The sequence below is a fragment of the Polyodon spathula genome, chromosome 36, assembly GCF_017654505.1.
Source record: "Polyodon spathula isolate WHYD16114869_AA chromosome 36, ASM1765450v1, whole genome shotgun sequence".
NCBI classification, from domain to species: domain Eukaryota; kingdom Metazoa; phylum Chordata; class Actinopteri; order Acipenseriformes; family Polyodontidae; genus Polyodon; species Polyodon spathula.
In genome coordinates, this window is record NC_054569.1 from 2,860,707 (window position 1) to 2,885,537 (window position 24,831).

A 24,831-nucleotide genomic window follows, 5' to 3' on the forward strand; every position below is an offset into this window, starting at 1 on the left:
TATATTGCTGTATAGCAGGTGGCATAAGAAAGACCGAGGATCTTGTGAATGGATATACTTCAGCTTCCAGGAAAGCTCTTAATCGCTTAGCCACAGATACACAGGGGCAGGGACCTTTTAGCTGTCTTACAGATACAGACCTCACGCCGAGCAATCATCACCTTTGTCAGCCTTAACATTAGTCAAGGGAGCTCCACTGTGTGACTTTAATGGCTCTTAAATCAACACGAGGACAGCTGGTAGAATCCGAGAGGGAATGCAATAGTGCTTTTACAATGAGAAAGGAGGGCAGGGCATGACTGAGGACAGGAGAGCGATCGGTCGTCTGGCTGATGGAGCCTGCATGCACTCCGGGAATGTTTCACTGCAAACCAGTAGTGCTGTGTTACTGTATGATCTCCGGATCCTAACAATTAAACAATAGTGAGGTGAGCATAGTAACTGTAAACCAGACTACCTCGGGTGCAAAGTGTTTTACCAGAACAACCTTGTACATGACGCATATATTTCACTGATAGGAGTCACTGGGAGTTGAGGATCGTTAATGATGTGTGTGTGTGTATAAATATATAGAAGAAGGTTGAGGATGACACAGGCTAGCCGAAAAGAAAAATAACGAAAAAAAAACCCCACCCTGGCAAGTTATTTTTAAAATGTTTAATTTGTACTCGACCTCCACGTCTCAAATCAGCCCGCTCCTCATTGTCGCTATGCATTCTAATTATCTCAGCCTTACAGAAAGATAAAGAAAAAAAAAAAAAAAAAAAAAAAAAAACCCTTGCGCTAGGCAGACAGGCAGCAGGCAGGATTTCCATCTCATTAGCTTCCTCCTCGTTATTTTCTGGAAAATTACGGATTAAAAATAAAACGTGCATCTCAATTTGTCGGGGCATCGAGACCCGTTTTCCACTTCTCCCTCTCTCGCTCTCTTCCCTCCCCCTCTCCGATTCCTCCTTGAATGCCAGCAGTCTGTCTAGCTTTCTTTCCCTCTCTATCTATATATCTATCTATCAGATTATATCTACCTGTCTTCTTTCCACTCATCGTTTCCTCTCAGTTATTCCTCTCTCTGATTGCCTTAACCATTTCTCTCCCCCTCTTTCTCCCTCCTTTTCTCACTAATCGCCTTGGACGTGCCTGGTAGCCATGGAAACGCACAGCAAGAGAGAAAAAAAAAAACTAATAAACTACAAAGAGGCTGCTTGTCTGGCAATTCTAATGTGTCCTTTTTCTGAGCCCCCAACCCCACAAAAAATCACAGAAAAAGTGATGCATTTGATGTCCTGCAGGTTTTCCAGTTATCTAAATCAAGAGTGTAGTCCTATAGTGAAAAAAATTCCACAGACTCCTATAGAAATATACTGGGGGAAAAAGACTCCAGCTCCCAGAATGCCCAGGCAGCTCATGTAGATTTGAGCAGAAGAGAGTGTGGATGTTGAAGGTTCTACCCATCTTGCTGACTAATCATCTCGTGCTCTGATTGAAGCCTTTCAGATTGCACAATCCTACCCAATCGATACCTTCCCTGTATGGTTTATTTAACAGCATTTCAGGGCCTGAAAATAGGCATTTCAAGATATCTCATGATCAAACAGAATATGTAATGAAGCAGAAAAAAATAAATTGCGTTGTCACACATTTGTTTCACATAAACCACATATTTCACGGCAGTGGGTAAATTGAATGGAAATCTGTGACAGCGGTGCAATAAATCCAGCCTTACTAATGAGCAGTGAAGGCCGTGAATGCCTGACCTGCTGCAAGCTGAGGGTGGTGTGCGTCGGGGAGTAGGGTCCCGACAGGTCGCTCCTCAGCAGGTTGTCGCTGTGCATCTTGGTCTTGAGGCAGGTGATGTAGCGGTTACAGAAGTCCTTGCAGAGCTCATTCACCTTCTCCAGCTCCAGCAGGTGGATACGCAGCACCTGGATCGCCTTCACCATCTAGCGAGAGGGACAGCCACATGCACAACTATCTTCTGTACTTGGCTTTACTCTTCAAAGATATCTGCATTCAGGTTTTCTGTAATTGCTAAATTGTTCTTATCCATTTATCGTACTCGCTACCTGCTCTTAATGGAATTTACCCTTAGAAGCAAATATTTTTACTATAAGTTTATTGCGCTTAGTCGAATTCGCTCTTAAATGTAATTATTTACTGTATTCTTTATTCTGCTCACATTTGTATCTGATCTTACTTTCTACTGATTTTAATGTACTTTATAACTTATCTGTGACATTTTGTAATGTGATATTGTGGAATGTGACATTTTGTAATGTGACACTTTGTGATATTTTGTGACAACCGTAATTTCGCCCTGGATAAGGGTGTCTGCTAAGAAATAAAATAATAATAATAATAATAATAATAATAATAATAATAATAATAATAATAATAATAATAATAATAATAATAAGAACCACACAAGTGAAATTGGATAGCACCTGGGCAGTATCTAACTGTTTCTTTATGGACCCTAGTGTAACCTCACCTATTACTCTCTGGGTGAAAGAAGTGCCGTCTACTTTCTGTTCTTGATTTGCTAATACTCAGATTCAGCTGTCAGCAGTACACCATTGCCATGCATGTTACATTGCCATTCAGCCCTAACACATCTTTTTCATATCAAAACGAAGAGATTCAGTTATTTTAGCCTGGTTAAGTCCAGCAAAATCAGTTAACTTGGGGCTTGAGTGGGATTTGAGCCCAGGCATTCAAAACGGAGAAGCTAATTTTTTAAGCCAGCTTGCTCGTCGACCTCTCTCTCTCTCTCGGAAAGTCAGCACTCAAGGGCACAGGAATGGGCGGAACTGAACTTCTGCACCAAGGATGGGATAAATCTGCCATTAGCTCAGCTCATTTACTCAGGGCCCTATGCCAGCTCTCTTGGCGGCAGGGTGTGCAGTATAACTGTCCCGCTGAAGAGTTACGACACACGAGGCCCACTCGTGACCAATGCCTCGTAAAACACACAGATGCAGGATTAATTGACTACGTGCCACTTGCCGGCCGAGCGAGCCCATAACGATGAGCACCGACCTTTTTTTCCCCCCTAATTTCTAATTACAGCTGACTGCCAGGCAGGCAAGCGGAGGGAGAGGAGAGCGAGAGAGAAAGAGAGAGACAGAGAGCTCCTTAATGACAACTAATACCTCTGGCCTTTCAGTCCCCTTTATGCCAGAGTGCGCCGCTGATGATATTAGCTGGGATTAGTGCAGCCTAGGATAAATAAAGCTGCTCCTCATCAACTCAGCCCAGCAATGCAGCTTCGCACTGTCCGGAGGGGAGACGCATGAAGGGTGTCCATCCCCCGTCCGTCCCCCAGCAGGGGGTGCTGTGAGAATGAGCTTGTGGAGGCATAGGACAACCACATGGCATTATTTTGAGGGCCACTTTATTCATAATCAATGAATAAAGAATAAACAATAAAGAGACAATCTCATCTTGTGGATGAGTGCGGACATCCAAAATGCTACAATTTATTGATTACTGTCAAGTGGACGCACCTAATTTGTAGAACTCGTGAAGAGATTTAAATTAAAAACGCAAGGGTATCTTTGGAAATCACTTAAACTCAGGGGTGGCCAAAGCTGTTCCTTCCATTCCTGGTCTTTGCTCCAACCGTGTTCTAAATTGTTTCACTGAAACAATTAAACCTCCAGCCAGACCCTGAAGTCGCTCATCTAATTTTACCTGTGAAACCTGGAGTGGAATGGCCCTCCAGGACCGTGAGTTAAACCAAGCACAGTAAGCATCTCTTTACTGACCAGGTTATCGAGCTCGGGGTCCTCGCTGAAGAAGGGCTTGTGGTCTTGCTCCTGCTGGTGGACGAAGTTCTCGATGTCCACGTCGAAGCTGGCCGAGGTGATGCACTCCGAGCCCTGCGTGGCCTGTTCACACTTCTCAAAGAGCAGAGCCAGCAGCGGGAACAGGGGGTGCCTGAGAGAGAGAGACAGAGAGAAAAGGCAAGGTCAGTGGAGAGGCTACGGTGAGCTCCACGGCCACGTTGCACCAATATCTGCAAACCACTCAACAGGGCTTAATATAAAAAAAACTAGAAGAAACAAAATACAAGTGCAAAAAAAGACAGGTGCAATTCTTATACCTTGATAATTCCCTATCTGTCTTATACAAACAAAAGAGTGAAATACTGAATTAGTAAAGTCCCTATACAGTAAAAGTATAGTACATGTACAATTTATTGCCAGAATGTTAACAGCGAGGGAAACATTTAAAACCAATGTTAAACATACTGTATGGAATTGATTTTTGCAGTTAGATAATACAGACATATCTTTCCATAGTAGTGTATATTTGCAAGCAGCTTATCATGCATTTCTCCTCATACACTGTGCATTTAATACTCCTTACCATGGTTAAGCATGCTGCTGTGCTATTCCCAGTGTCTGCCCATGTTTAACATGTGTTTAACGTGTTTTACTAACTTCACCATGCTATTACCGCAGTTTGGCTGACTACACCTTCATACAGCGGTACCTAATCACAGTGGCTGTAAACTATAAACTCCCCCATAAAGAGATTCTATACAATTCATTAAGGTGTGAGGTTGGTGTTCAAAGTCATTGCCACCCAATCAAAAAAAAAGAAAAGGGTTACAATCTGCAAAAACAAAAACTCTTACTGTGCAACTCTGGGTCTCAATTTTAAAGCTGTGTGCTCCCCTCCACACACACACACACACACACACACACACACACAGTCAGAGTGCTGGTAACCCATCGCTCTCATTTGCAGCCTTTAATAGGCGGGTATATTAGACTTTAATCTACCCGATCCCAATTTAATGCAGCTCTCTTTAGTGCCCGTGAGCGGAATAGCAAATCAGCCTGGCTCCGCAGCTATCCGCAATCCCACAGGGGCTATCCTGGGGCTGAGAAAGCCAAATTCCTCTCCGCCAGCTCGGAGATTAGGACATACAAGCCCTCGCTGTCTCACTCTCTTGTCCCCCCTGCCTTTCTCTCTTACAAATCGAAAGCTGGAGAACAGTTAATCCCATAGAAAAGTTCATCATGGTAAGTTTGCTCTGAAATTGTGCAGCTTTACCCCAACAGATTGGCCATGCTTAACCAATCTGTGTGTGTTTATTACTTACCCATAACAGCAAGCGATCAACCTGAGAAAGGCATACGCTCAAACACCTGGTTTACCGGTACTTACAAATCATGCAATTTCAGACATAAGAACAAAAGGGATTTTTAAATTATTATTAATAATATTTCGTGTGTGAATGCCGACTTAACATTTCAGCTATTTCAGTATTAAAAACAGCTGTTAAAAATGAGGGATTCAGTTATAATGTCAAGGTTAATAAGGGTTCATAGCGTTTAATCTGTTTTTTAGATTCATTCCAGTAAATCGTTTGCCTGTATCCTTCAACCACTCCATCTCTCTCTCTCCCTCTGTGTCTTAACAGATGCCTTGTGCCATTTTCATCAATTAGGAGTCATGGATGAAGGGTACGGTTCTGGGGGGAGGATACTAAATTACCAGGAACTAATAATGCTACCAATATTGCCAGGGGGAGGGAGTTCAGAACTGCTCGCTTACTCTCTCTCTGTCTCTCTCTGACCTTACTTTAAATCCATGCAAATTTCCAGATATGAGAGGTCTCATGAGGGACAAGGGCGAAACTAATCTGTTAACCTTTGAAAACGTGTTGACCAAACCATTGAAAATGTAAAGCCTCTATTTATCTATTCACTTGAGAGCCGGAGAGATGAAAAAGCAGTACTGTAGTAAAGAGCTCTATATTGCGTAGTACTGGGTACTTAGTGCTCACTTAAGTGTGCTTTCTCAAGAAGGAAACCCTGAACTTAGCACACATACGCACACATTTTTTGAGTATGGCGTTTTCAGTTTTCAGGTACAATACAAATGATGTCTGGATTTTTTTTTTTTTTGCGGAATCCCTGCGTAGATCAGCATAAACCAGTCTGTGATGCTTACTGGAGATCCTGCAGCAGTGGAGTGTACATCTGCACTGCGGAGGAATGAAACAGATTGCTGGTTAGAGCCGACAGGGGGGCAGTTAGGGACGGCAATAAAAAAACAAAAGGATTTGCAGGAGAGAAGGAGGAAGAGGGGGAATGGATGAGCTCAGAGCAGGTGATCAAATCCTTCTTTTGTTCTTCTTTTTAATAAAATATTATGCTGAATTGAATGCCTTTGAAACATTGCAGGATTGAGGAAACTGGGGCATGGATTCTCATTTGTATCTTACAGCCGCTTCACAAAGCGTGCTTCCTTCCCATCTGTGTTTGCCAGACTTTGATAGTGATGAAGTGGCAGGTTGGGTTCAAAGGCCATCGGTCTTTGCAGTGGTCAGTTCAAGCAGGTACAATGATCCACAAAAGGAATGTAGAAGCCAGGGTAAACAAACCTTGTTGGTAACAGGCTGGGTAGTGGCAGAGATGCCCTTAGTGGATTACCTGCAGAATTGTGTGTTAAGAGATTCTGCCCATCATTAAATGCACCTGAGTCGCTTTCTATAATAAACAGAAATATGCCTTGGCTTTAACTCTTGATATAGCCAGGATCTGCTTAGACTGGGGGTGAGTAAACCCTTTATTCCTTAAACGTGGGTAAACTCCATATTCCCCAAATGAAGCCTGTGTGAGCTCTATTTACCTGCATTTACCCTCGACTACACTACTGGTAAAAGCAGGCAGTGATAGGCTGGAAAACATCAGTCAGCCAATCAGAAAGCAGAATTATTGGGGACTGGAATCTATAATTCAAGGATAACCAAAGCAGTTCATACGCTTCTGCCAGATTGCACATCTTATCTGTTGAGGTACTTTCAGCTCAAACGATACCCTTTTTTTGTTGATGCACAGCTTTGAACGTGATGCTACGGGACTACAGGCAGATTATTTTCTTTGATGGCAATAAAAGATACAGGCTCAGTGTTTTCTCTACAGAGATTTTTAAGATTATTATAATTATTTTATTTATTTATTTATTTTAACAGTTGAAAAAGTTTCATAATGATCAAGTTTTTGTAATAATGTTTTTAAAAAATTACTTATCTTATCCTAGATAAAGAGTCATTTGCTGCCTTTTATAACCTAAATTTGGTTGAAAATTGATGCATTTTTTATATTAACAAAACCATAAAAACTGAAAAACTGAACGAGCTCTTCAGAAACAGTTATTTCTGGGTGTCTGGACATGTTGAAACGTGCATCTACTCAACCTCTTAGTGTTGCTCAGTGGTGGCTGATATGAAGTTCTGGGTGCGAACTGACTTTGCATACCGCATGCATCCTGCTCTTCTGTCTGGTCCTCTTTGGAACGGAGATGCCAGCCTCCTCTCTCATTGACTTCAAGGTTAATTAATCACAAGAGCCATCATATTTGTTTATTGTACTTTCTACTTTTAACTTACGCAAATGATGTTCTCTTCCCATTCCGAAGCATCATTCTCAGCCCTGTGTGAAAATGGCTCTCAGATAGCCAGGGTGTTTTTGAACAAATTATTAAAATGGCTTCACAGCAGTTAATGTAAACAGACTTTATGGTGCATTACAGCTACCCGTGATCTATTACACATACACACACACACACACAGTGAAATCAGAAATCCCCTGTGGTGTCTGATATTAGTGTTGAAAGAACACTGGAAAGTTGTGACTAAATCATAAGTTTGTGCCCCGCCAAGTAACCTTCAAGGCCATGGGGGGTGTGGTGCTGACAACAGTGGAGACTCTGCCATTCTGTCTGTCTGCGTACAGTCTATCCACAGGGCAGTACGGTACAGCATAGAGTAGGCTGGAACGGTAATTGATTATCGAGATATTATCTGGAATTTGTTTAGTCTTGATTATTTATCGTACTGAAAAATGATTAGCGGTAAAAAAAAAATAATAAAAATAAAAGACCAGCGCCATTTTCTCTCAACCTATATGTAAAATATTACAATTGAAAATGACCAATGTGTAAAAGTTATACAGGGCGACTGAGCTACAGGCCCAGTGTTGTTATCGCGCAGTCCTGGCAGAGACAGGACTCCAGTCTCCAGTGCTGTCATTCACTCGACGTTCACTGAAGCCAAATACTTCAGTGATAAAAGCATAGGAACATTGAATCCATTCCTTCTTTCTATGTAAGGAAAGGCAGAGATGGAAAAGAACGAGGGAAGGGAAGGGAAGGGAAGGGAAGGGGGGGGTGAGGGGAGCATTATCAAGGTTGTGTTTCTAACCACCCGCGGCAGCCTTCAGGCTGGCTGCTCACATCAAAAGTGAGGTACATCTCTCACAGGAGCTTAGAAATTCTGCCCCAGGCTTTGCGAGGCCTTCACAATTCTCCCCTCAAGAGATGAGCCAGAACCCAAGGGACACCGTCGAGCACAGAGCAGCCAGAGGGGAGTGAGTCTTGTAGAGAACAGACAGGGAAGCAAGCAGGACACAGAGCAGCCGATGGAGCGAGAAGAGCACAGATAAGCCAGGGTGCTGAGTCAAGCACTGAACCTGTAATTGTCTAAACTGAACTTGTTCTGTTCTGACGATGGTGTCTTATAACCAGACTAGTTTGAGCCATGGCATGTTAAGCATCGAGGGTATTGAACACAAAAGCAGAGCGGATACATCAGTCAGACAGAATAACTTAACTACATCAATTTAACCGGAATGAAAGCACTTAGTTCTCTCCCTACCGGTACACGGCGCGCTTGTCCGACTCCAGCTGTGCCTGGGGGTCAAGGGTCACACTGACGGGGGTCGTCCCTGCTGCCGAGGATGCTGGGATATGGACCGGCTGGGACTTGGAGGTCTGCTGAGTGGTGCCTGTCATCTGGAAGAGATGAAATAAAGACATGCTTGAAGTATCTCACTCCTGTGCAGGGAGTATAAGAGCCCACCCTGCTTTCTGCAGCATGAAGCTTCCAGGTCTGTCAGCTTACATACATGCTGTGAGAGTGGCTCAGACATCTAAAACATTAATGCCAAGTGATGGGTGACTAAGCCCTTTGCTTTGCTATCGCTGTCTAAATATAATGCAGGACATTCCAACCTCAAGAAATGTTATTGCTAAAGCCACAGCATTGCTAAAGTTTGATCTTGGATCCTATAGAGAGGAGCTGTGGTCAAGCATCAGTACTTACAGCGAAGAGCAGACTGTATAGTCAACTATAGACGAGCATTAAGGCCTAATCAAGGATACCAACACCTCATCGCCTCCATTCCATTAGGCTTGACCGCACAGCACCCCCTCTCCCCTCCTCCTGGAATCGCTTGTGGTTTCTGATGTCAACTGGCACTGCCTAGAAAGATGCCACCCCCTGCCCGGCTATTATTAAATATTAAGAAAGATGCCACCCCCTGCCCGGCTATTATTAAAGATTAAGAAAGATGCCACCCCCTGCCCGGCTATTATTAAAGATTAAGAAAGATGCCACCCCCTGCCCGGCTATTATTAAAGATTAAGAAAGATGCCACCCCCTGCCCGGCTATTATTAAAGATTAAGAAAGATGCCACCCCCTGCCCGGCTATTATTAAAGATTAAGAAAGATGCCACCCCCTGCCCGGCTATTATTAAAGATTAAGAAAGATGCCACCCCCTGCCCGGCTATTATTAAAGATTAAGAAAGATGCCACCCCCTGCCCGGCTATTATTAAAGATTAAGAAAGATGCCACCCCCTGCCCGGCTATTATTAAAGATTAAGAAAGATGCCACCCCCTGCCCGGCTATTATTAAAGATTAAGAAAGATGCCACCCCCTGCCCGGCTATTATTAAAGATTAAGAAAGATGCCACCCCCTGCCCGGCTATTATTAAAGATTAAGAAAGATGCCACCCCTTGCCCGGCTATTATTAAAGATTAAGAAAGATGCCACCCCCTGCCCGGCTATTATTAAAGATTAAGAAAGATGCCACCCCTTGCCCGGCTATTATTAAAGATTAAGGTTGGTTCTTTATCGCAAGTTAACAGAAGACAGGGATTAAAAAAAAAAAGGGATTAAAAAAAAAAAAAAAAAAATTAAAAAATAAACAACCGGTCAAAAAATAAACAAAAAACATTATTTCTACCGGCCTATAAATACAGAAAGGAGGGTTTTGAACGGCAGGTGAGAAATTATATAAATAAAACCTGAAATACCAATTTAAATAGTTTTGTTTAGTGCAGTTTATGACTAATATATTAATGATATCATTAGGTGCATATATTACACTTTTCTATAGAGATATACTTTTACATACAAGTATTAGATATACTCCAATCACACAGCCTATACTGTATAATGCATGACCGGCAAGAGATTGACAATTATTTAAATAGTTTGGATAGGGAAATAGATTCAAATAGCTGTTGTTTCTATCATAATGTATTGGAATTCATTAGCAATTTGGCACCTTTTTTAAGTTAGCAGTGTAATTATTAGGAGGCATGTGCTATTAATTCATTTCTTAATCAATTTGTTAATGTCATGTCTTAATTATTTAAGTAATTAACTCACTCAGTCTGTGTCTTCTCGCATTTCCCCAGCCCGGTAAAGTAAGGTCATGTACTGTAGCCTTCTATTTAAAAGGTGCAGGTCCAGGTTTGAATAAGATTGATCACAGCCTAATTAGAACGAGATTTATTTCATTTACAGTGATAATTGAGCCATCCATTTCAATTTTCAGGTTGTCTGGATGAGTCACCATTCTTTCCGCCACTCTTTTGGATAAGTCTACCCCAATTAGGAACACTCGTTTTCAGGTGTGACCATTCGTAAAATACAGTATTTATTTATTTATTTTATATATATATATATATATATATATATATATATATATATATATATATATATATATATATATATATATATATATATATATATATATATATATATATATATAGATCTTTGCTAATGAGGGCACTGAATTCAAATGGTTACAAACGGCAGCCTTTGTTATTTTAAATTTTTTCATGAAACCTGAAAACAGACAGAGCCATTCTGGAAGTGACTACTGTGCATGCTTAATTAGGTACACCTGAGCCCCTGGCCTCAAATTAGCCTCAGATGTGTCTAATTAAGCTCCTGCAACCCTAAAGTCGTTGCTATTGTAACAGGAGAGGCATACACTCTGTTACACTGTCAAAATCAAACACGATCATACACAGGATTTTATTTACACTAACGGGTTCCCTGGTTAATGGGAGTCCCATTGAAGCACTGATGTGAAATATTTACACCTGAAAAAGGGAAGTATCTTTCAGCCGCAGTATTGTTTTGCATATCTCTTGTAAAAAAAAAAAAAAAAAAAAAAAACTCAAGGCAGCAAGAACCAGTGTGATTCGAGTTCACTCTCGTCAAGGCATGAAGCCATTTACAGAAAAAGAGCCAAAAGGTGGTCTTCTTAAAGAGGATTCTTTTCCCGACAGGTGGATTTGTGTGATATTATTCTGTATGGCTCTGGAGGTCTCTTCAAGTCTTTGTTCCAACCGAGCCTTTCCTTCATTATTAAAATTGGACACATGTATCCCTTGAGCTGGACCTAAAGTACTTTATGATCTGACAATGCCTATTTTTTTTTTTTAAGTAGAAGTAGTCAATTCAGTTCTGTGTAAGTCGCATGAATGACCCCTGACAGATGAAGGATGCTTCAGAAGGAAGGTATTCCCCACCGGCCCAGGACTCGCTGCTCTGACATGCAGCACATCTCGGGTCCAGAGCCTCAGCAGCCACCACACTGCATAACCCACCCAGGGAGGAACCACAGACGCAGAAGCAGAGCAAGCTTCTACTGGGAGTCAGTACGGCCAAGTAGTTAGAGCTGAAGGACTGGGGAGTACTACGGCGGAGTGGTTAGAGCTAAGGAACTGGGAGGCAGTGTGGCATAATGGTTAGAACTAAGGAGCTGGTATAGAGGCGCCCCACCTCCTCATTCTCATTCAGGGATGGTTTCTGCCTCCGCAGTGACAAGCTTGAGGAAACTAGACCCCCCGCGCCCCCTTGGAGAGCACTTAATCCCATCTCTAAATGGGAACTAAATTAGGTTCTTCACACTTAACTACCCCTCATCTGCATTACTTTGTACTCCCGCGGCCTGAGATTTTACTCCCCCCCCAGCACTAACCTCCTTAGCGGAGGGAGACGGTTCTCTGTGTGCTAGCCGACCGCGCTGCGGCACCCTCCTTTCGCTCACACTCTGGGAAAGGAGTTCTGCCTGCAAGCCCTGCTCATCGAAAACGCTGCGCTCAAATACGGCAACACAATGCGTGAACCCTTTCCAGACAGGCTATGCTGCATTATGCTGCGTTTCCATTTTATTTTACACATGCTTGATCTGCAAAAATGTCTAAACCTCATCGTTGGCTTGTGATTTAACGATGTGTGTGCTCCTTTACCTAGAGAGGTGACCAACAAAGTCAGTGTCTATGCATTGGGAGACCATTATTAGACCACCATACTATTGTGAAGAACCATTAGCAGACCACAGTGTTACCGGCAATGGTAGTACAACGGATTTGGAATGGGCATTGTACAGTGACCCTGACACGGTTGTACACTGGTACTTCTATGGTAACATGGTACGGTAATTCCTTATCAGTTTTTATCTTCCTTGTTCAAAACATCCACGGTTCTACCAATAGCTTAAACCACACATGTATTGCGTTGAAGATCACAGCAGCACTTTCAACCCCCAGGTCTGAAGGTGGCACTCTCACCTGTTGGCTCTCCTGGTACGATGGGGGTGGGACGCTCTGTGTGGCCATCATTGTCAGTGCTGGTGCTGGGGACACATGTTGCATCATGGGATAGCTTCACATCTAGAGCCTGCAGAAAGCAGAGGAGTGGTCACAGGTTGGCTGAACAGTGCCACAGCGTTTAATAAAAAGGGATGTTTAAAGCCTTTTAGGCATCCTGGTTTAACTGCAGTGAAAGTACAGGCTGGGTGGTCAATTTGAATTGCACCTTTCCCTGTATAGAAACATTGTATTATTTTATTCAAACAATAGCACTATTCCATCAATCTCCATATACAGTCATATATACCGCTCCGGTATCTCGCTAGAATCAAAGAATTTATCAACAGTAACAGTGGGCTGTAAGTGCAAAGGCAATGATCAGTAACTACAGGGATCAATAAGTGCTCTTGCAATGTCGCTATAAAAAGGGCTTAAATATAAATTCAGATGCATTAGTTGACCGATTTGATCAAGCTGCACAGGGATAGGCAACAGCTGGATTTTTTTTAAGGGACTGGAGAATCACCCACATAACCCTGGCTATCCCGAGATCACCCCTAAAAGTAAGTGGTTGGTACAATCCATTTGGATTCTCTGGTGCTGTAAAATTCTCCCAAAAAATCCAGCCGAGATTTATCCTGATAGTTATTGCTTAAAAGGATAAACATACAGTCGGGTAGGTAGCCAGACAGAGCCAGACTAGATATCTAGATTCAAAGCCTCTAGATTAAGCCAGACTCTACTGAAGCTACTTGGTGTGCCTGAGAGTGGCTGCGAGATTAGAACACAAGGCTTTAAAATCAAAGAGCTCATTAAAGTTGTTGTCATTCAGCTAATTGACATTTGGTGAGGCGGAGGGCGCTCCCAGTGGGATGTGCTCCAGTTAAATCCATCGCGGAAATAATTCGCCCAGCGGCGTCTCTCCCTCTGGGGAGATCAGGTGAGACATTCCTGGTGCGGGGGCCGCTGTCTCCCCTCCCTTCTCCTGGGAGTCTGGCTTCGGGAAGTCTCAGGAGCCCGCTCTCAGGCAATGCAACTGGCTGCGTTCCCGTTTCCTTTAATCAGCCCCCCTTCTTTGCATCTCATTTCAGTTTGTTTTTAAAATGTGGTTGGGTGAGGGGGTGGGTGTTGGTTACATTGCGGTCCGCTAATGGTTCTGATAGGATTCTTCAGGGTAGTAAAATGGTTTTTCATGAACACTTCTATAAGTGATGGGGCATCTTTACAGCTTATTCTGGTAACTCTTTAAAATATTTACCATAGTAAATCTGCACAGGGATGCAAGCATCATTTGGCCATGGTTCACTATAGTTGTGTACCATAATTCTGTGCTTTATCCTGCTCTCTTGTGCTTTATTTGGTCTTGTAGCACTTAACTTTGACCGTGGTATGCTGCAGTAGATTTTTAAAACGAGGAAACACACTTTTATATATAATAAATAAGTGGCAAGAAAAACTGCTGAAAAACAAACAAGCAAATAAATGAAGTTATCAAAAAAGAACAATGTTAATGCTTTGAAATGAGTAATAAACGACTTGTTTTTACTTGCATTTGTTTTGCTGAGATGGTGTTTTCGTTGAAGACCCACTTATAAACTAAATGTTTGACTTCGCTTGGGGGACAGGGTCTCTTTGGCAGTCCAGTGGTCTCAATATAAACCTTTCCTAATATCACGCCTCTCCCGGGACAGTTTTACCTTCCCTCTCAGGAAACCAAACCCTAATCCCACTGATCTCTCACCTCCCCAGCAGGACAGCTGTCTACAGCTGTCAGACAGCCATTAAAGAAGTGTTTAAAATCATTCTACTCTCACCTCCGCAGCACACAGACACAGTCTATGTCAACAATACAAAAACAGTTATGAGCTTTTTATGCCTTGACGTTTTGACATTGTCTTGAATCCCATCTGGAAACAGGGTTAACGTGGTACAGACAGGAGCAGGTCGTTCAAATAAAAGAGGTAGAATCAATGAATTCCCTATAGAAAACTTGCAGTTTACACATTTCCCCCATACATGTACAGTAACTTTATAATAAAATGGCTTTATCACAGTTTCCCTGGTTGTACTTCACTTTGATAAAAAGGTAAGACTGAAATAAACTCAAGATGATAAAGTCAGGTCCACTTTTCTTCGAGAAGGCACTAGTAAAAACGTCTGTGAAAGCTTTACCTTTGAATTTATATATATATATATATATATACACACACACACACACACATACACACATATACAGTGCTAGACAGGTAGATTAATAGATGAATCATTCATTATAAATCACACTTAATAAAGCAATAAAGTCTGTCTCTCTCTCTCATTGAATTGAGAGATATGTAGAAATAATAAAACGAAACTCCTACAATTACTTGTCAAATGTTCTACGAGAAACCTTTCCCAAAGTCTTCCACATAATCAAACTACACATTAGCATCTCCGAATCGACGAAACAGGTTACTACTCGCTAATTCAAGGCAAAATTACATATTAATTAATGGAGCTAAAAATAAATTTCTGCCAATTATTGCATTGTATTTTTTTATGAGGCTTCTAAAGTCTCTCCCAGGAGAAATACTATACTGTGAGTAAGTGGTGAGAAGAAGTTAAAGCACAGGGAGTTAGAATGACTCATTACTGTATTGTGCTTTACAGCGATGTTGTATAGTCTTAATGAGAGTGAAAATAAAAAGGTTCAGCTGGCAAAACACAAAGACCGGTTTTAATGCAATCTTATATACTGAATATAATACAAATCTTCTTGTTTCAACTACAGTGGTTACAATAGGTTTGTCACATCCGTCAAATAAGAATTAGAAAATGATGGTCAGATACACTCCCCTTGTAAGGGGTTATCTTTTGGGAATTTGTCCTTAATGCTGCCTGGTGGGTGAATATGATGCTCTCTGTCAGCTTAAGTGCCTCGTCCTTCTACACATGCCAGTAATGAGAAGCTGTAGCTGCACAGCCCCTTCTAGGAAGTCAGAACAATGTAATCCGCCACCAATTCAATACCCAGGCATTTGTGTAGATTTGAAACTGTGCCATTTTCTTTTCGCTGGAGCACAGAGCAGAGTATTGTGCCAAAGGTGTCCGTACTTTGTGCTCAGTAATTAGGGTTAGAATCGATCCCTTTCCCCTTCCTAGCCCTGCTAGCCCTCACCCATTGGCTAAACTTGCCATCAATAAGTGCTGACGGGACCTCTGACCTTGCTTGTTAGGCCAGCCTCCACTGATAACTAGGGAAGATTTATACAGTCGCCGTGGAGTCACATTGATAGAGCCGAGACTCTCTGTCTTCCATTCGCTTCTTCTCTTCTCCATTTATTATAAGTGTACGGGTAAAAAAGTGACACACCTGCAATACACAGCCCAGACAGTTCCACTCCAGTCCGGGTCTTTATTCCAACCATTAATTCCTTCATTAAACCAGCCAAAGGAATATAAACCCAGACTGGAAGTCAAGGGCAAGAATGGAATGGACCTTGTGAGTTCGGGTCGGAGTTAACGATGGAAACCGTGGCAGATCTTAATAATGCAAGACAATTTCACATTCAAAACTGAGAAATAAAAACAACCCGAGAAAGGGTTTCAGGGACCTTGAATTTTATGGACTTGCTTGTTTGGTCCTAGTTTTGTAGTTGGCATTTTCTGCTTTAACTGGGGGGAAAGACTTTGAAAATATGCCCTGAAGCTATAGGTAGGTACTGATTAATTCATTTTCCCAAAATGTTGATCTGCTCCTAAAGTTCTGCCTTAACTACGTTTCAGCGGTCAGCACCTCAGAAAAAATAGGGCTCAAATGGCAAAAGCTTTGCTAAGCAAGGCAGATGCATGGTAAAGCACAGGGTAACACAATGATACAACATAACGTGAAGTATGGTAACGGCAGGGGGATAACACAGGCACAGTAAATGGATGCTAAAGCACAGGAAGCATGGTTTTACTTCATGCAAAGCCTGGGTAAAAACGTGGTAAGGTGTAGTCTAATTTGTTTAGAGCATGCACATTAAACCCAGCAAAATGTTGTATATTTCATTTGATCTTACTGTGTATTGGAGCTGCAGTTCCACTGACTCTGGGCTGCAGTGTCTCCCACACCTATGAAACAGGAACCAAGGGTCTCTCGCTAGAGAAAAGAGGAACACAGAGAGGAACATCAATACAGCATAGCACACTTCCTTTACCTGTGTACAGACAGACGGCTTCTACACATTGTCTCCAATATTGTTAGTCTATCAGCTTTACAAATCACTAAATACAGCCATGTACTTTACTAAAACTGTCCTGGGAACAGACAGACAGTAGGATTCGGTCTCTGTGGCTCATTAAAATCTGACAGACTAAGGGCTATTTCCTCCACTCTTTAATTAAGAGAACCCGTCATGTAGAACTCAGTTCCTTGGTTCCAGTTTTGTAAAATTAATTCAGGAGTTAATTAAAAGGCTGGAGTAAACACTTTGAAAACACGGCCCGAACAAACTCAAAGTATATCACTACAAAAGAAGGTCCAGTGGGAAGAGGAGAGGCAGCTCCTCAGCAGGGCTCCCCTTGGTCAAGTGTCACTTGCTGGCCAGATTGCGCCTTGGAGGTGCGGGGAGCTCGTAGAATCTGGACCCATCTCCCCTAGCTCCTCATTAACCTGAGCCAGAGCCTCAGCAACCGGTCCTCAACCTCTCGTCTCCAGCGCTCTCTCCCAGCGCTCTCGTCATTCGACCGTTACTCAACATGCAGATTCTTCAGACACTACCACTCTTGGTTAAGCGAGAGGCCAATCTGGTAACAAGCTGGCTTGAACGGATGCAAATCGATTCATGTTATCTGGTTAGATTCCAGTGAATTTGCAACAGTTTCAATGGAATATCATTTACTCCGCTAAAATGTTTATAGAATCACGGTTATTATTATAAAGTGTGACCTTGAATCCATAGCATATGAATTCCACAGCAACCGCTGCTGCTCCTATGATAATATTCAAATGCATGTATTTATTAAATTGGAGTGGCTATGTATTTTTAAATTACACAATTATAAAAGCAGCTTGACAGGCGCAGTATCCTCAGGTAAAATGTACAGTACGTTGTTCTTTATATCTGCCGGCTGCAGGAAAGTGAATGTGCCGACATCTCGAAAACGTAATCTCAAGTATGAGAAATGCCCAGTGAAGCTTGCATCTGTGCTGCATACTGGCACAGAATTTCTGCATGCATGCTAAACACATACTAAATGTGATCATTTTTTAAGTGCACAGTAATCTCTAATCCTTTAACTGCTTTCTGAATGCTAAGGCGGGAGTTTACAGTATACAGAAAGCTTGCAGCATTAATGCCGGCCGCCACCGCAATTACGACAGATAACTTACTGCGGTGATTAGAAGCTTAGAGAACAGGGTCAAGAGTGCCACAGCAAATTTCAGCCAGAAGTGGGCGCTGTGGTCCCGCATACCAGCAGATGCAAAGCACTGCTGTGACTATGAGGATATCGGTGGTTGTGGTAATCAGAAAGTGCAATTGAAGGTGTAGACCCTCCCCCCCCCCAACTCCCTTTCCCCCCTACTTATTAGCGGACATAGAACAGTTTTGGCAGAGGTGGCAATGCCAGGCCCTGGGTCACCAGAGAGGGCGTTGCTGTGCCCCGCAGGCACTATGCAGGATGATGAATGCAGCATATTGAATGCAGAGGTTTTGGTTCATCTTTGCAAACAGCAAAATGAATATTTGAGGATCTCAGCAGGGGGTTAACGAGAAGAAGGATTAGCAATTCAGAGACAAATGTGCTGGCTGACTGTCAGCAGATTTCTAATGATGGGAGGGCAGTGCTTAGATATGAGGGAGTGGGAAGCAGTGTGGTCTAGTGGTTAGAGCTGAGGGACTGGAAGGTAGTATGGTGTAGTGGCTAGACCTGAGGGACTGGGAGGCAGTGTGGTTTAGTTGTTAGAGCTGAGAGACTGGGAGGCAGTGTGGTCTAGCTGTTAGAGCTGAGAGACTGGGAGGCAGTGTGGTCTTGTGGTTTAATATGAGAGACTGGGAGGCAGTGTGGTCTAGTTGTTAGAGCTAAGAGACTGGGAGGCAGTGTGGTCTAGCTGTTAGAGCTGAGAGACTGGGAGGCAGTGTGGTCTAGTGGTTAGAGCTGAGAGACTGGGAGGCAGTGTGGTCTAGCTGTTAGAGCTGAGAGACTGGGAGGCAGTGTGGTCTTGTGGTTTATTATGAGAGACTGGGAGGCAGTGTGGTCTAGCTGTTAGAGCTAAGAGACAGGGAGGCAGTGTGGTCTTGTGGTTTAATATGAAGGACTGGGAGGCAGTGTGGTCTAGTTGTTAGAGCTAAGAGACTGGGAGGCAGTGTGGTCTTGTGGTTTATTATGAGGGACTGGGAGGCAGTGTGGTCTTGTGGTTTATTATGAGGGACTGGGAGGCAGTGTGGTCTAGTGGTTAGAGCTGTGCTAACTTGAAAGTCTTGTGATTTACTGGTTAGAACTCAGGACAGCCAGGATTACTGTATAGTTGCTCTGCACAGTCGTTTGTCCCAATTCCCTGCTGTTGTGTAAAAACACTAATATGCAGTACGCCAGGCTTTACACCAGGACTGCCGGTAATTAATTCAGAAGAGACAAGCTGTAAAAAACATTCACATCTCCACAGCACCAGTTCCATAGGATTTATGTGCCCTTTAACAATCAGCTCCTATGGATGTAATTTCCTGCTGCAGGAATTCTCAGAAATTCAGGCTGCAAATTCTTTTTAATAAGACAATAGAATGATAAATGTCTGGGTAGGGGTTTATTCATTTATTTTAGCAGGCCCACACCTATTTTATCTGGATTATATTAGATTGTTATATTTTATCTTTCCTGGTTTAACCTTGTAACAACCTGGGCAACAGATAGGTAGATAGATAGAGAGATAGAGAGATACTGCTAACTTCACACTGGAACACTGCATATGTGTATATTAGTATTATTTTTCCACTAGTGGCAATGCTTAAAATGTAGTGAAATAGGGACTCAGATAATTGAACTCTAACGAAGTACATGACACTAGTCCAAAGTGATTTATACTCCTATGCTGTCATAATGAAATGCATGCTGACACCAGCTGTACAAACCAAACTTCAATACCATAATTCAATTTGTACGAAAAACATTTGCAGTACAGCTGCCTGTGTATTTTAGACTTGAAGGGTTATTACTGATTTTTGATAAAACATAGGCATCACAATCACAAAGCAAGGGTTCAGTAAGGCATTTTAGTACCAGCTTGCAATCAGTACAAACACATCTCTAATCTGTCACTACTGTGCATGAACATATGACAAATTCCACATGTACTCACATCAGCAACAGTATCTCTTATTTGTAAGAACCAAAACCCGTTTGCTCATAGTTGCTTTTGATACCTTGTGTTTCCCTTATAAAAGTTACCACAGTAAAATCAAAGTGAAGTGTAATAAAGCCTAGTAAAAGCATAGGTAAGTATTCTAAAAGAAGAGAGAGGTATGGTAAAGCATATTAATAAACATGGCAAACCAGGGTAAACTATGATAACTGCACAGTAAAAGCATATCTGCAATGCGACATTCTGCAATGCGACATTCTGTAACAATTTTAAGTTGCCCTGGATAAGGGTGTCTGCTAAGAAAAATAATACTAGTAAAAGTGAAAAAAAAAACACACACAACATGCAAAAATACTGTGGCAAACTTCTACAAGGGTCAGGTCCCTGCGACACCTTGAAAAAGAAAGGTGGCTTTCAAATTGGTACTATTTATTTAACATAACAACAAACAAACAAACGACGATCATACAAATAAAAGAGATATCCCTTGTTCAAAAGACAGTTGCAAGCCTCGCAGAGCGCACACACATTCCCGACTGGCTTTTTAATCATGGTATCTCTCTTACAACCCCCCCATGATTCCTCTCAACAAACACATAATTACACCGCTATTATTGCGTACAGCACCGGGATTTCTATGGCAATGGAAGAGGAGGAGAGAGGGAGGGATGCAGGGAGAGATGGTGGGAGCCACAAAGCTGGTTATAACACGAAAAATGCAGGAAGAATAAAACAAAAAACTAAATTAGAAATGCCGAGACCCCAGAAATGAAAAGGAAAATAAATGAGTTTGCTGTAGTGTTTGCTGTTCTTGGCTCCAGCAGCTGATGTTTGCCTTTGTGTTAAAGCGAGACTCGAGCTGAATGAAATCCTTGGAAACACCAAACAATCCAATATTAAATTTCCTCTGAAATGCCACAGAGAATGAGTGCAAGAGAGAGAGAGAGAGAGAGGACCTCTCTCGCAGCCCACTGTCTAATACAGTTCAAACCCATTACTAACCACTGAGCTACTCAAACCCGCTGCCTTCCACACTGCAGCTCAGCATTCTAACCACTGAGCTACTCAAACCCGCTGCCTTCCACATTGCAGCTCAGCATTCTAACCACTGAGCTACTCAAACCCGCTGCCTTCCACACTGCAGCTCAGCATTCTAACCACTGAGCTACTCAAACCCGCTGCCTTCCACATTGCAGCTCAGCATTCTAACCACTGAGCTACTCAAACCCACTGCCTTCCACACTGCAGCTCAGCATTCTAACCACTGAGCTACTCAAACCCGCTGCCTTTCACACTACAGCCCAGTACTATAATAACTGACCTGCTCAAACCAGTTATCTTTTACACTACAGCCAAGCTACTCAAACCCATGACTAACCACTGAGCTATTCAATTCTTACTCCGCACGTCTGAATTTCTCTCATGAAATATCAGCGCAACTCCCCTGGTTACAGGGTTGTGTTTGAAGATATTTGTGTACGTTATAGTTCTCACAGCTGCTCTAACCTGAACTCTGGCACACCTTACTTTTCACAGCAGGGGGCGCTACAGAACCCAGTAATGAACTCTGCACAGGACAGCACAGGAAGCTGCCTTCCCAGAAAGAAAATAATAGGTTTCAGAGTTCCCAGTACTGAATTCTATGCGTATCATATCAGAACTCGCTCCAAGGGAAGCAATTCCCAGAATGTTTAACTTAGGTTTTAAATTCGATTTTCTTTTCTTTTTGTGCCTGTCATATAAACTGAACACCCCATGAACATTCGGAGAGTGCTGTGGTTCGTTATTTCATTTGTGGGGATGCCCACAGACAATCCATAATTCAGTTCCACTCACTTATGGAATAACTGCAGCACATTTACGGTGTGTTCTTCATGTACAGCTCTCCCTTCTCGTATGTGTAAGGTGGGGCCGTGGGTCCTGGCTAGCCTGCTTTAGTACCCTGATCTCGGAGTGCCTGCGAGTGTGGAGCAGCCCTCCATCTGGACTGCATTAGACTGTGGAGATATCGGATCTCCCCCAAGCAGCAGGCTGGATGGGTGGGCGGCAGGAGCGCTTTTCAACAGCACACAGAGCAGCAGTGATTGATAGGGGAGCCGTCTGGCTGAGCCCCTCGACACACTTAACACACACAGTTGCACCGAGAATCCGGAGAGAGATTTCCACTTGCAGAAAAATGGAACGTCCGACAGGCGAGACCTTCCACGAAACTCGTTTCTTTTACTTTGGTTCAGCAGCAACTCAAACAATGCAATACCAGCAGCATGACGGGACAGTCCAAAATTGCGAGACTAATAAAACAGACTCCCACCCTTATACAAGTAAATCTGCAGCAACCGTGCAGTCTTCCCATGCTTTGCCTGTGGTAGCTATGACCAAAAGTATTCCATCACTCTATAGAATTAACTCACTTTGCTTCACAAAGTCTAATGAAACCTGTTGAATAAGTTTAACATTCTGAATTACATACCGCTTTATAGTTTTCCCATATACTCAATAAAAAAGAAACAAAAAAAAAATTACAAAATCTAACATGAAATACTTTGCTACTATTAGGTCTTCCAGTAGACTTTTGCGATCCCATTTTCTAGTTTCTTTGATTACATGACATTAAATAAAAGATTGTCCCAATCCTAAAATTCTAGGTGATGCCAAACTTTTGGCCATAGCTGTGCCTCTTTGTGCTTCACAACTCTATGCTTTGCCATGCTTTCACTTTGCTTTATTACTTACTGCAGCTTTGCTTTAACTACAGAAAACTTCTATCAGCCCCTCGCACCTTTCCCGGAGACACGGCTGCTGTCCTTGTCACTGCATACTGCCCAGCACTATTAGACAGACAGACACAGCATTGTATCCCCTGGTTTTCTAATCATGTACAGTTTCCCTCGGTTTCAGACAGGCTTACTCACACTTGGCAAGCCATTCTTCATACACAAGGCACATAGAAAAAGGCATGTGTATGAGGGGGAGGTCTTCTCTTTGGCAATCACAGTACTGAGTCACCTAATGAAAATCCCCTAAAGACGAGAAAAACAACTCATCTGAACTTCAGATCACAGACCTTTGAGCAACTAAGTCAAGCAGTCAAGCGTCTCAGCTGTGCATTTAAACCGTTGTTGGAGAACGTGTTTCACTTTTTTTAATGAATTCCGTGGATGCAGTCTCTGCTCACCAGTCTAATTATTCAATCGGGCACAGGGGAAAAATGTGGGTCTCTCTTCCCACATGGATTCAGAAAACAAATAAGTCATCTGAAGTGTGAAAACGTACAGAATTAGAATGCGCTTTAAGAGAGCAAAATGGTGTAGTTTGAAATAGAACAGTTCTCATAACTGTTGTATTCTCCTTTTTGTAGAATTCCCTTTGCACATAATTTTGTTTGTCATCACAGCCTTAACCTCAGAAGTTTAATGCACCCCTTCCTCTAAAACATGTCCAAGTACAGCTGGAACATCAGAGTGTAAGCACTAACCTGTCCTCCAACAGTGAATGAAAGAAATGCATGAGTGAGAAATACCTCATCCGCGGAGGCAGAGCATTGCAGGGGAGGGCAGGGTTGGTTAAGGGTTACACCAGCTCTAATTATAAAGACATGTCACAGGGGTGCACTAAACTAAAACAAAATCACCAGAACTTGATGGCTGAAACAGCTAATGATATACAAAGCGATTCTAATCAAGAGCAAGAATAGTTAAGGAGAATAGTCGGTGGATTTGATTTTTATGAATAATGAACCGGAGTAAACAATCACAAAAAAAAAAAAAAAAAAAACGCTTAAAAAACTGGTCAGCGCAAACACTCGGGACAGGTGGGAATTACACACTGGGAATTGTAGGATGCTTTTCTTATTTATTTATCAGATCACTTTGCCTGAATCTTGGCCAAATTTCGAAAGACTTCAAACACCTACACCGCTCAGCTGCCATCTGCTTGATCCATGTCCTGGGCTCAGATCAGGTTACGGAGTTATCAACTATCCCAGATTTGACCCTCCACCGAAGAGGCACAGCGAGGCAGAGGATGGAAAGCGAATGGGAGACATCCTCCAGTCTGCCTTTATGAATAACAGTCCTTAAGGGTAATATTTTTGGGGATATCTGTTCTTTTAAAAGCAATACACCATTGCTTCACCTCTTGCAACAACCTAATCTGCCAGTAAGCAGGAGCTGTGTGTTAAACGCATATTTTTTTTTTTTTTTTTACTCTCAGAAGGTGAAATTAGCACACGCACTTTGAAGAAACACGCTGGGGTTAACTTAGACTGGAATTCTTTCGTAATGTCTCAAAGATTCTTAGACTATTACAGTTTAGAAATCCTAATTAAACTTTTTTTTTTTTTTTTTTTAACAGACTGGAATTTCCTTAAATTTCCTACAATAGGAGGCCTGTGCATGAGTGCTGGGGGAAGCGCTGCTGGTATTTAACTAATGACAGCATCCTCCATTGGCTTAACTTCAGTTTTTGCTTCACTTTATTTATTTTTAAAAAATGCTCTGCTAACCCTTGTCATGCTGGAGAGATGAAAGCGAAGTGTTCTAGCTTTCATTGTTTGCAGCGAACTGGAAAGGAATGGATTGGAACGCTCATGGGTAGGGTCATGCTGATCTTCATGTTTTCAGAATAATTAGCTTTATCAGCTGTCCTTCCCTCACCTTTACAATTGAGTAAAATATGTTGCAAAGCAACAAATGCAACCAATTCAAGTAAACTCGAGCTACCGCTGTGGACACTGGGATAGGTAGTTCTTTGGCGAGTTTAAATCACAGATAACATCCTGCCTAGGACTACTATATATATATATATATATATATA

At 42.4% G+C, this 24,831-nt stretch overlaps 1 protein-coding gene across 3 annotated transcripts; it reads right to left on the reverse strand.

The window, feature by feature from the left end:
- Nucleotides 1-1,616: 1,616 nt before the first annotated feature.
- LOC121303925 (homeobox protein PKNOX2-like) lies at nucleotides 1,617-24,348 on the reverse strand. 3 transcript variants are annotated; one of them, XM_041234783.1, is made up of 6 exons: nucleotides 22,750-22,768; nucleotides 16,736-16,815; nucleotides 12,672-12,780; nucleotides 8,672-8,808; nucleotides 3,765-3,936; nucleotides 1,617-1,940 (listed from the first exon to the last, which is right to left on the reverse strand). In XM_041234783.1, exons 3-6 carry the CDS (start codon nucleotides 12,756-12,758, stop codon nucleotides 1,632-1,634), a joined length of 705 nt encoding a protein of 234 aa, XP_041090717.1. In that variant the 5' UTR covers nucleotides 12,759-12,780; nucleotides 16,736-16,815; nucleotides 22,750-22,768; the 3' UTR covers nucleotides 1,617-1,631. The 3 variants fall into 3 exon arrangements, with proteins under 3 accessions (XP_041090717.1, XP_041090718.1, XP_041090719.1); XM_041234784.1 differs by lacking the exon at nucleotides 12,672-12,780 and having other exon boundaries at nucleotides 22,750-24,348; XM_041234785.1 differs by lacking the exons at nucleotides 16,736-16,815; nucleotides 22,750-22,768 and adding an exon at nucleotides 10,474-10,580 and having other exon boundaries at nucleotides 12,672-12,754.
- Nucleotides 24,349-24,831: the final 483 nt, after the last annotated feature.

Bases quoted from the DNA above. Each gene is read 5' to 3' on its own strand.
- LOC121303925 (XM_041234783.1), bottom strand. From the start codon at position 12,758: ATGATGCAACATGTGTCCCCAGCACCAGCACTGACAATGATGGCCACA. The intron at 8,809-12,671 runs GTGAGAGTGCCA...CATCTCTTCCAG, and splicing joins CGTACCAGGAGAGCCAACAG to ATGACAGGCACCACTCAGCA. The intron at 1,941-3,764 runs GTCAGTAAAGAG...CCCTCTCGCTAG, and splicing joins ACCCCGAGCTCGATAACCTG to ATGGTGAAGGCGATCCAGGT.